We start from the raw sequence: 12,516 nt of genomic DNA, 5'->3' as shown, positions 1-12,516 counted from the left end.
AATGTCGTCTGCGTACATCAGTGCAGGGACTTTCTGTTGCACTATTTGTTCATTATGCATGTAGGGTAAATCAAACCCTAATTCGCTGTTTTCTAGTCGTCTTTCTATACTCTTAACATAAGGTGTGAGCAACAATGGAGCCGGAGGACATCCTTGCTTCAATCATTGGCGAATTCGCACCATTTCATTACCTTTTCGACCTTCCCATACAACTTGTACTTGGTTGTCTCTATATATCCCCCTCAGCAGCTCCACAAAATCGTCATCTCTGCCTTCGTGCTTAAGAAAATGCCATAACAATTCCCCGTCTACATTGTGATATGCTCCTTTAATATCTAGAAATGCTATCGATAAAGGTATATTCTGAGCTACTGAAATCTCTATGCACTGAGTTAGTACAAACATATTATCCTGTAAGCGTCTGCCTGGCCTGAACCCATTCTGCAGTTCCCACGCAACCGAGCGCCACGAATGCCACCTGGCGGACTTCTCGTGGACTTGTACAATGCGTCCATGTACAGAACACAGCTCACTCGAGGGACGCACAAATGGCCTTATTATTTCTCAGTTTTTCTAACTCTAATCTGAACCACTAATGAATCCAGCGGGATGGCACTGTTGAACCGACCCACCCCCGAGATATACCGCCACTTCAGTGCTGCAACACGTGAGTGAACGGTAAGATGCGAAGGTGCTATGCGAAATCGGTAACAAAAGTTTTCGTAATGTATAATGGTTGCCGGTTCAGTGCCTCTTCACGTCTCACTTTTTACAGCTACTCCGGTGGTCGTCTATTGTCGCCTTCGTGTTAGTGAATTTCTTCGACCGCGCAAGTTCCCCCGCTAAAGTGTTTCTCTCTGATTAGAGTCGTTGCCTCTTTCCTACACCGAATGAGAGTGCGCAATTAATTTTTATGTATTCGCAACTATAAAAAAATTCGCAATGGCAATAGTATAACAAATGGAACAATCTCAGCAGTTTCAACAGAAAGGCTTCGACGAAAAAAGTCGCTAATCAATAGTAGATAAAACGGGTAGTGTCTTCATTATTAGCGCAAATCATTATGAAGCAATGAAATTGCATATCGTGCAATTGGTGGAGCTATCACAAATCAGCTTACCTAAGTCTGTCATTTTGGGCTTGTCTTTCCTTTCGCTGTGTATAGACTTCCAATTAAAACAAACTTTAAGAGTTGGCAGCGGAAGTAACATACGAGCTTATAAACAAATCCAAACACCTGTGCGAGAATATTTCCCCTGCTGAGAAGCAATGCAAACATAACTTTAAAAGGGAAAGATTTTGAAACTTACGGTCCGATGTCGACTTGAGTATAATAGCCGTCTGTGCCCACGAATGCAATCTGAAAAACTGTGTATACAGGGACGCATTAAATCAACGTTCCGTAAACTTTAAAACCCGCATTTATTTGAATCATCTCAGTAAGTCAAAGCAATAAACATGCACCTTGCCCTAAAAGTAGACGCCTGTTTCTTTCCTTCTTTCTTTTTTTTAATTTTGTTTCGGACTGAGCTTTGGCCTGTTGCCGTGTGATAGGCGTTGCTGTCGACGCCTCCACTTGGCGCGAAAAAGTAAGGACCTCGAGGCAAATGGTAGGATTCACCATTCAAACTAGGTCACTGCCAGCAATCTCAACGCCGCCAGAGAGCAGTGGGTGCATGTGGTTTGCAAACTTTATCGACAGATGTAGAAATATATCCCGCCTATAATGTTGTGAAGAAACTTTCAATATTTATGCACCCTAATGTTTGGCATGATTAAATGCGGTTTTCTATTATTTATCGGTTGTAGTGATGAATAGATACAAACCTTTATTTTTGACATGGTCTTGGTATTATTCCAGTTTCTACCTTAGTTGCAATTGCATCGATCAACAGCAGTAACCTAAGCTTCCTCGCAATTTTTAATACACCACTCAATATCTCAGATGGTAAGGAAGAACTCGATCTTTCAAATGTTGTGGCTCAAATCGGTAAGAACAAAAGAGATTATACTCAAATTTTCTTCAGTGCAAACACACAAACCACAATTTTCATTTCAATGTAATCGTTTCAGGTATTGGCACTTGACTAAAAGCGGTGGCTCTGTTCTTACAAGAAAAGCTTAATCATTCGCAAATGACAACCTTTTTTAATTAAAGGTGATCCGACGGTTGTGAGCCCCCTCTGCGACAAAGTTATGTATAGATTATTTATCTTATTAGCCACCTATATAAATAACTCTTTTACCACAAGACCAAATGCGGGCATAACCAAGAGAACCAAATATTTCGGCGGTGTTGGCTTGAAATGTGCATGTGCTGGGTTGGCAAGAGATCTTTCAGAAGTCTTATTCTTTTTATCTTAAGTTGATCAACATCGTATGGGGTGGAAAGCAATTTATTCAAAAACAACGACCCTGTAGAGGGTCCTATATTCTTCCAGTTCTGAGCGACTTCTTTTAGCTCAGCTTGACAGCTAAAACCTAAGCTTCACATCTAGGCGCGTAACTGATGCAGATGTTTACATGATCTTTAGATATGTTGAATAATATTTGATCATTTTTACCGGTGGCAGAATTGCCTCCGAACGCTTTTTAATTATTTTATGAAGCCTGCTTCGGCAGTGTATAGAGCCATTGTTACTAACCAACAAATTACCCACTGAAAAGAGAATGCTGCACTGTTGCATTTCATGCTGACCGAACCTGTTGGCGTTATAAGCCGGGAGGAAATAATCAGCTTTTGCCGCTTAGCTCAACGCATCTGAGCTGGTCAAAAAAGCATCGGTGGTCTGTATCTCGAAAACGATCTTAAATTATGGGGTCACTTCAAAATGGATAGTTGTTACAGTCAGCCTTTCCGCATTTTGGAAGCAGGCTACCGCCCTCACGTTCAGGTGTCGGTCGCAGAAGGTTTGATCATGTGGTATCGACCATGTGAAAAAGTGAGCATTCTCAGGCTCACCGATGATCTGAAAATAAAGAAACTGTTGTGCTGTACTTGCGCATCTCGCACAACTTGAAAAGGCTGGCGGAACGCGTCAACGTTAAAGCCGTTTTTTTTCGGCCCCATCCAAATTTAAAACAATTGGTTAGTAATCGACTACACGATAAGACACACTCCCGCAGGAAACGGCACATTACATGGTTTTTGACTGGCAGGGAAGCCAACGTGTACCATATATATTTTTCCCAGTGGCAAGCAGTATGTCTGGTAGACTGACAGAGTGAGAGAGTTCTATCGAGAGCGCTGCTTCACCTATCATAGGAGGCTCCAGTAACGAAGACCCCGTGTTCTAACCATTGATGAGCGCAATCACTAAAATAACTCATGCCACAAAGTAATATGACGATTTTCTTGAAGGGCTGTATAAGATACAAATCACAATTTCATTATAAAAATGGATCATTTTGTAAGGGAGGTGTCGATTGTAATTTTTAGATTTATCAAGATGTCAACAAATATTCTTATCGAAGCTTTAGCTGTATTGCAGTGAAATTTGGTACACTGAAGGATATGTCAGCGTGAGTTACGGCAAGAAAAACATTGTGTTACCTTCGTACTCGCGAAGGTAAACTGAAGAACCCCCAGCGGGTCCTGGCGGTTGGCACGTGTCATCGAAGAAGGCGGCCTTCATTTCCAGTGGGATCTCGTCCCCTTCAGCCAATGCCAGGTGAAAGAGGTATGGCTGACCAGGCACTTCACTGCCGTTGCAGGTCTTCGAAATCTTGAAGTACAGGCTGCAAAGGTTCGTCAAAGGTTTGTTAGGGGATCTTGAAAGGGGAGGCTTAAAGTAGCGCAATAAGGTTCAATACAAGCCCAACGAGGCCGCAAGGCAATGTTGCAATCGATATTGATGTGCGCTTTCTTCCTAGATTTGTGTTCTCTGTTCTCTAGACTTTCTTGCTGGGTTAGCTTCTGCATATTTGACAGCATACTTTTTTGTGCATAAACCATTATCACAACTCATAGGTCATGCCGCCTTTGCAAGGCTTGTCTTTCTTGTTCGAGTAAAATATACTTGATTTTTTTGGAAGGAGTCAATTGAAAAAGTAACAGTGATTAACGTGAACCCCAAAGAAGGGCTTTTATGTAAGTAGTAGTGTAACCTAATGTGTATAGATAGAGACTGCACAACAGAATCCTGGGAAAAGTGAGTAGCTTAGTCAGCTCTTTCATTTTTATATTTGACGCGTTATTGGAACTTTCCAACGCACCTTGGTTGCATACTAACACACTTTTTCCAATTGCTCTATATATTCGCAGGCTGTTAGAGCTGAGTCGCAGGTGGTCCTCTGGCTAAAAATAACCCACATGCTGAAAACATCCCATGTTAGAGGCAAAAGAGGCGTCTCCCATAGAGGCGCAGCTGCGACTGGAGACTTGTGTCAAAAATTGGAGCCAACCTCTGCCGCTGACGTTGCATGAAACTTGTCGTCAGTGCACCACATAAGGTGGGTTTTGCAGCTGAACGATAACGTAATCAACATTTTTCTAAGCAATAATTCAATCAAGTGGAAGAGATGTAAGAGAAGGCTCCCCTGGATTCTTGCTTGTATGTATGTGTGTCCAGAACAACCACATCATTTAAACAATCAACTATCGTGCATCTCTCTCATAGAGATGTTGTGCCAAGGCCTTGTCATAGTAAGAAAATCGGAATACTTAATTTTTTTATTTCAATATGTGATTCAAAAATTTTATATGAAAGCGCACGATATTGAAAAAAATGTATTAGATGGAGTAAATGCGTTAACTAGCTAACATTTTCATGAATAAAGAATCCTGAATAAAATGGCAGAACGGCACAAAGGTTTTGATGAGTAAACTACAGCTCTCTAAAGTCTCACTCAAAAAATCGGTACTAAGTTTTAAACATCTTTCGACATCATTCCCTACCGTGGGTATTACGATGTGAGGCTATGTCGGCGCTATTTCAGAATTTTCACTTGAATATGTTCGTTATTAAGGCTTATAGACAGCTATTATACGTCCCTGTCAACTAACAATATAGTGAGACCCTTCTAATAGTCAGACCTTCATTGATATTGTAATGTTCACATAGAAGCCATATCATTAGGTTCTACAGAACAGCATTGGTGGACAAATTTTCTTTGTACTGCGACATGTTGGTATAGTGTATATTAAGCTAGAACCCTGCCTAACTAGGTAATTTCTCGAGATAGATGCAGTTATTGAGTTATTCCTTGCACGAAGGCTACAAAATTAGATATAAGCTGTTTTTCAAGGAAAGCTAACAAATTATAGTAGATGCTTGCGATGTGGCATGAGCCCATAAGTTGAATGATGAAGCGAACGTGAAACTTGTGCTTTTAGGACCAGTGAGTTCATTCTTATACTGATGTTACCAAATTACATTTCATTGCAAAACATAGGACAGATTAGAGCACAGCACGGGCTCGGGCTTACCCGAAAGCCCGAGCCCGGCCAGGCCCACAGGCCGGGCCGGGCCGGGCAGAACAGTTTTTTCATGGGCTCGGGCCGGGCTCGGGCACGGCGTGTGCTTTTTGACCCGGGCCCGGGCCAGGCTCGGGCTTTCTGGTGGTGTGCATGTAACGTGCAGCTAGTTATTATCGGGCGTCTCAACTCTGAAAAACATTATTTTTCGGTCTGGGGCCGGGTTCGGGCCGGTTTCGAGTCGGGCTCGGGCCGGGCTCGGGCCTAAGGTAAAGGGGTGGCGGGCCGGGCCGGGCGGGTAACGTAGATTATTTGCGGGCCCGGGCGGGGCCCGGGTCTTGCCATAAAAGTTTTGATCGGGCTCGGGCGGGCCGCCAACGTAAAACCGGGCCCGGGCCGGGCCCGGGCTGAAAAAATCGACCCGTGCAGTGCTCTAGGACAGATGTTCAAACTGCTGTATGCAAGAAGCTAGTACCCAAGGCAACCCCGTTGTCGAGAAATTGTACATGCATCTCTCATAGCGGCTGTCAATCCAGCGCGAATGTGTTCTATCTAGTCTACCAAACATCCTTTCTTTTGTTGTCCAGTTTCAGGTAACGCCCAGCTTCTTGTGAATTCATTTTGTGCGGAAATTTATGGATCCACTCCTAGCAAATCTATTTCCCTCACGTGGATATGTCTTGATCCCTCTTTGAATGTTTCAGATTCTTTAGTAAATGCAGTATAAGCCACAAAGTTTATGCTGCAATGTTGAAGTTCATTTTATTGAAGGTACTTACTGCTTTAGTTATCAAGAAATTTCATTGTTTTGTTAGTGCCAAATATTGCAATTTTATAACGAGGTCCCTGTGAATACAGTGAGCTCATTTCATTGTAGAAATGACCTGTGGCATTCTTTTGTATAGACATTTGTGAAAAAACCAAAGCAGAATATTGTTTAGATGGTTCGTGCAATAAAAAAATATTTCATGTGCAGTGTGTAAATCATGTGTAGATCGCTAAAGAAAAAATTTGCCAGACAGCAAGTTTAAAGTAACCAACACTCTTTTGCCCGCCTAATTGTTATACATGCCTTCTGGCATGAATTGTTATGATATGAGAATTGAATACTTACAATTCTATTCTGTCGAGGCTTCTCCTAAATGGTTAAAAGACAAGGAGAAATAATGTTAAAGTCCACTGCATACTTTGGTCCCCCATCGCAGATGTGTCGAAAAAGCGACGTCATTCCCGTTTCGAAATACGATGATATGAATCGTAGCCGATAGTTTTGTGCACGTCCTTTCAACGTGCGCTATAGTATTATTCTATGTCGAGCTGCCACGCCTACTGAAAGGCTCTTTCAACCTTAAAACTATTGCTCTGCTTTCATATTGTCTTACTTCGCAAAAAGAAGCAAAATTTTCAGATGATAATGTGTACTAAACGCCACATAAAATGTACCGGATAAATGTAACTAAAGCGGAAATGTCTTTGTACGAAACCTGTTAGCGTAAGCAACCTGCAAAAAGCATCGACAAAACTGCATGGTTCTATTTGTGGTATAAGGTAGCCTTAACTACAAAACACACCATGCAGTACACAATTTGTAAGCAAGTATGTCTGTACTTAGCTTCTGACTGTCACAGGCATTAAAACAACAATGCTATGTGTTTCCTGCTGTGCTTTTCCAAACTTCGCGATATGAAACTTTCTCCATGGATCCAAAATGACCGGAGATACTTATCTTCATAATTTTCCGCTCCAGACAAACATTATCTTTCTTCAGTGTGAATGTATTACAAACGAGAAAAGCCTACTATACCTACTACACACATTTTTCTAATACTGTGCGCCTTTAGTACTTCGTGTTAACCTGCCGGTCAGCCGTCAGGTGAAATGGTTACCCGTCAAACACCGGCTGCACTGTAAGTCACCCTCGTATTTAATCAGCCGATGTTATGTTGCCACAGTCCTAACAGCGTTGCCAAACAAACACGGGAGCTCAAACATATATGCGCTGCACTTCAATGCCATGGTGAGGTGAGGAACTTTGAGATCAGCAATCTGTGTCGGAATTATATTTAATAAACGTTGTATCCAGTGCTGAAAAATATTGGAGCTGCCACCTTGCGATTGCATTTTCAATATGGGCAGCTTTCTGAAAAAGGAAATCTCCCTACTTCAATATGGTTTACACTGTGCCGATGAAACGCATAGCTAAAATATGTATGCCTTGATCCGTCTGTTAAGGTGAATGTCTCTTGATCCTTGACTATCAATTATTTATTTTCTAGCTATGGAAATTCATCTCTCTTATGTAGCCATCGCAAGTTTTTTTTTTCTGGAAGAACATTTAAATGCAGAATATGCCGCAACAAATACGAGTGCAACTAAATCATTGTACCGCATAAGTTTGCAAATGCCGAAATGAAGGCTTTCCTACTAGCGTTGAATTTATACACACAAATGCAGTTATCTCACCATTTGCCCGATCCCGAGTTTGGATATGTGCGTAAAGAAAGAACACTCACATAATCAAAACAAGCAAAACTTTAACAACATATTTGTTTGTAATAACTAGAGCTATAGTCAGTCGCAATATTTTTGAACTGTGGAAGATGAAATTCACTTAACAGTATTAGACGTCTGGAAAACGTAGATGAGTGGTATAGTGCACAACACAAATGGAAGTTCTTCTAGCATTCAGTTTTATTCTACGTGGTTACTTCGGTAGCACTTGAAGTTCTGGCTACCATCGACAATATCTACTTTTCAAACTTCATAAGGGTACTCACCCATCTTATATGATTAAAAAAGTAACTAATAGTACGCGCACTAGTTTCGCGAGGGTTTCCACACTTGTGAGCAAGATTTGTACACCCTCACAAGCGCTCATGGCTGCCAGCGACGACACAGCGTCATTTCCTGGTATGGCTTAGAAGACCCACCACATATAAATAAAGAGCATAGCCGTCAAGTGGTTGCAAAATGGCGATATAATCTCGGTGTTTATGGGATCCCCGATTAAACTAAGGATAACCACATACCTCCTCACCTGGTCTCTCATCCTCCCTTCCAGCTCTTTTCATGATTGCTCGTGCAAATATTTTTCAAAATTTTGCGCAGAAACTCAACTGGAGTTGAATAAGTGTGCGTAAGCATTATGCCACTTTCTCATATCCGCGTGGCGCGGTGTCATTATTAATCTTATCAAACTTGATCCTATTAGCATAAGCACTATCGGTCGTTATCAACCTTACATACTTATTTATTTATTTCCGATACCTCAAAGGCCCCCGAAGGAGTTTTACGTGAGGGATGGGCGCGTACATTTTGTTTAGCAAAAGTTGGTTCTTCGATGAGGCTTTCGAAGTGAAGAGGGTTCTCATGAAGAACAGTTCAAGCGGCAAGGTCATTGCAGTCTCTGGAGGTACGGACGAAAAATGAAGATAGATAAGAGGTGGTTCCAACTGGAGGAGGATACACGTCCTTTTGTGGTTGGTGCGGTTGGAACGGCCGTTAGTCGGGGAAATGTAGGAGGTCCGAGGACAGCATCGAAGAACTTGCGGAATAGCGATAGACGGGCAGTTTTTGGGCGAAGGTTAGGTAGGTCAGCCCGTGACTTAATTCTGTAGTAGTGGAAGGAAAGAAATAACCAGAGAAAATAAACCTCGCTGCGTGATTTGGGATTCCTTCTAAGATGTTAATATGGTTCCTTTGATATGGGTCCCATATAGCACATGCGTATTCGACTTTTGTTCTGATGAAAGTACACTATGCTAGATGTTTGACACCGGGGAGCAAGACGGAGGTTACGACGCAAGGAGCCAAGCATGCGCTTAGCATCGTTAGTTAGTGTGTGTGAAGTATGACATATCGGAGCGAAGACTGATAGCAAGGTATTTTTAAGCACTGAGGAAATAATGGAACCATTGATTACGTCTTCGCGGACGGGATAGGAGGGCCTGCGGTGGAAAGATCAAAAGGATGGCTTATTAGTATTCAAGCTCATTAACCATTTCTTGCAACAAGTTTCGATGAGAAAAACTTCAGTTTCGAGATTACATCGTCATTATTATTAATTTGCTGATAGAGAACGCAACAATCAGCAAATTAGCGTATCTGCGATGAAATGTTAGTCGGTAGGTCGTTAATGCACACAAGGAAAAGCAAGGGGCCAAGTAAAGTTCCTTGTGGAACGCCAAATTCTACGGGCGAAAGGGCGGAAGAGTGACCATTAGCATAGTCAAATTGTTGTCGGTTAGTTATAAAGCTACGTATCCAATCAAATATATAGGGGTTAATATTTAGTATCGAGAGACCACTTTGGAAACCGTGCTGGTAAGGGAGAAAGTAATTTACTGAAAGGAGAAAATTTACAATTTCAAAACAACCAACGTCTTCCATCAGTTTGGAACAAACACTTGTCAGAGATATTGGACGGTAATCTTTAGGTGATGATGCGTTGCCTTTTTTTCGGAGCTGGAATGACCTTGCCCACTTTCTAATCCAATTTGACTAGGCCAGAGGAGAGGGACTGCTGAAATATGTACGACAAAATAACGCTTGTAACATGCTTAGTACTTTTAAAGCGAAGCTTTGTACCTCTACAAGCCAAGGGTTCTGTCGTGTCCGTCGTTGTAATCAAAAAACGATCCCGACGAACCGCTAACAATTGCAGGTATAGCAGTATAGCTTACTTGAATTCAGGCATTCAGCGTACAACTAAGCACTCGTTTTCGCAAGAAAAACCACAAAAACAAGCTTCAAAGTGATGAGCCAACATGATGGATGATAAGGGCTGCGGGCAAACAACGGAAACAGGCTCGGCGCGGTCCGTAAGATTAGATTGCAGCTGTTGCAAAGCTTATGCAGCTGCTTGAAAGAGGGTTGACGTCATTCGAAACCCTTCCAGCCTAGTAACTGCTTCGGTTCATTTTCTAGACTACCCCACTATGGGGTAGTCTAGTAGTGTATATCATACCGATCATAAAGCAGTAGTGAACATTGTTGTGAAGTAAATAATAATAAAGGCCGTGGTTAAAGTCATGTTGTAGTGTGTGAAATATCAAGTGCGCCGCAGTCACCGTGAGGGTGGCGTAAAAAGGTTCGCTTTACAACCACCTTCACAGGGTGGATAGGCGGGCAATTTTTTTTTCATATTTTTGAATGTATGCCATCAACCCCAGCGGATGACGTCAGTTTTAGAGAGCCAATTATTTTAGAAATGCCAGAAGCGTCGAAGGTAATTTCTGGCATCAAAGGATGATCTGATAGGGGCAGGGGAAGCAATGTGTCCGGTGGCTCGCAGGTCAATACCGTACAGAAAGCGATATTATGTACATGCGCAACGTCCGGCGCAGGATTTTGACGACCTCGCTTGTGAGGTGACGATACGGTATCAGAGGGGGTGGGTTTCATAGAATTTCAGAACTTCTTTGGGGTTACTTCGTATCATACCAGGTAAAGCTGAAGTAAAAAATGATTGTTCAGTATCAGCAGTGAGTGAGAGGAAGAGCTTTCCGGTGACGCGATAGGCCTCCCAAGCACGTGCTGTGTCCACCAGTTTTGGGTGCCGAAATAGACGTTTCTTTTTATTCTTAAGCCTTCTTAATGTTGTGTTAAACCACGGGGAATGAGATCGTTCTGTGATGGTTATGGTAGGGATGTGGGCTTTGATTAGGTCATGTAGCTTATGTTTAAAGAGACACTAGTTTCAACACTGCGTTGTGAAACATCAAGCAAGAACCAGTCAGAGAAAGTAGAAATCTCGTCATTGATAACTACACAATTTCCTTTGTCGCAAAGCTTTATAGGACTATATCCGACCCTTAGGAACCCTCGTCGGTTGTTCTCACCATTATAGGACTCGATCCAACGCGTATCAACCCTTATCGGTCGTTATGAACCTGCGAAAGTGCTTTTCCTGCAAAGCTGTCGCAAAACCACCCCTGCAACTGTTGAGGGGGGGGGGGTATATAAAATTAAATTATGTGGTTTTACGTGCCAAAACCACGATTTGATTGAGGCACGCCGTAGTGTGGGACTCCGTTATAATTTCGACCACCTGGGCTTCTTTAACGTGCGCCTACATCTAGGTGCACGGATGCTTTCGCATTTCGCCCCCATCGGAATACGGCCACCGTGACCTGGATTCAATCCCGCGACCTCATGCTCAGCAGCCCAACACGTTGAGTGGGGGTATGCCATGCTTTATTGGTGGTTCAGTTGCTTGTTCCGAGCTTGTTCTTTATTGAAACGTATGCTGTTCTGTGTGTTCTATGGGTGATTTCAATGGATATATGCACTCTACGCTTCACTTTGCCGAGTGCTTGTAGCCTCAACCACGCGGGGGCATGAGCATGTTTTGCTTGCTTACGGAGGTACGAGCCAATGCATTCGTCTTACGTGAGGGACAGGTTTCTCGTTGGGTAGACATTCAATACGCACACGTTTTAAACGGGCGCTTTCTTTTCCTACCTCCATGGGTTTGGCGTGGGTTGATGTTGCTACTAGGTTTCTCACCGAGAGAGTATGATATTGGAATATTAGTTGCGCTGACATCAAAACGCGTTTAACACGTATACCGCTGAACAAAAAAATACGTGTGGCGGAGTTTTAAGCAAGGTCACCCACCAGAACTGCCTGATGCTCTATCTGTTTGGAATTAAGGCAGGCGAAAATAACAAACCACCGTTCTTTCCGTCATGCAGGCTGGCGCTCTGAAACACCTCGTGAGTTTCGGGTTGCTTAGCAACAGTTTATAAATGTGATAGCATTGCGTATAAGAAGTAAACATTTGCGTGCGTTCTCACCTACTGGCAAATATCGCTTTAAGACGCCATGTCACATACCGCCACAATTGGCATTGGCCCACATCGGCAGGAGAAAAGCCACGCCTGGCATTACATGCTGTGACAGTATTCGTGACCTTATTCGTGAAAGTACTTCGTGACAGTATTCGTCGCGAGATCAAACTATTGGCCTCGTGATTGAGCGGAGTGTCCGCCTGGTGGACACTGGCTGAACCGCGAATAGTAGGGCTCTCGCGTCGTCTGCTGGCTACTACGTGTACGGCTTGAGCGTGTACGGCCGGCATGTGTTCTGAACATGTGTTC

The 12,516-nt window shown here is 42.9% G+C and overlaps 1 protein-coding gene across 1 annotated transcript in view; it reads right to left on the bottom strand.

Annotated features, from left to right (window-relative positions):
* LOC119461814 (UPF0462 protein C4orf33 homolog) overlaps positions 1-12,516 on the bottom strand; it is a 169,271-nt gene that overhangs the window by 98,516 nt on the left and 58,239 nt on the right. The window contains exons 3-5 of the mRNA XM_037723192.2: positions 6,531-6,554; positions 3,554-3,738; positions 1,311-1,368 (exon numbers count right to left, since the gene is read on the bottom strand). Of these exons, the coding sequence (XP_037579120.2) occupies positions 1,311-1,368; positions 3,554-3,738; positions 6,531-6,554 (267 nt within the window). The remainder of the gene's footprint in view (positions 1-1,310; positions 1,369-3,553; positions 3,739-6,530; positions 6,555-12,516) is intronic.

Source organism: Dermacentor silvarum, chromosome 8, assembly GCF_013339745.2.
Source record: "Dermacentor silvarum isolate Dsil-2018 chromosome 8, BIME_Dsil_1.4, whole genome shotgun sequence".
NCBI classification, from domain to species: Eukaryota; Metazoa; Arthropoda; class Arachnida; order Ixodida; family Ixodidae; genus Dermacentor; species Dermacentor silvarum.
The sequence above is the reverse complement of the archived record's forward strand: the minus strand, read 5'-3'. Positions and strand labels throughout refer to the sequence as shown.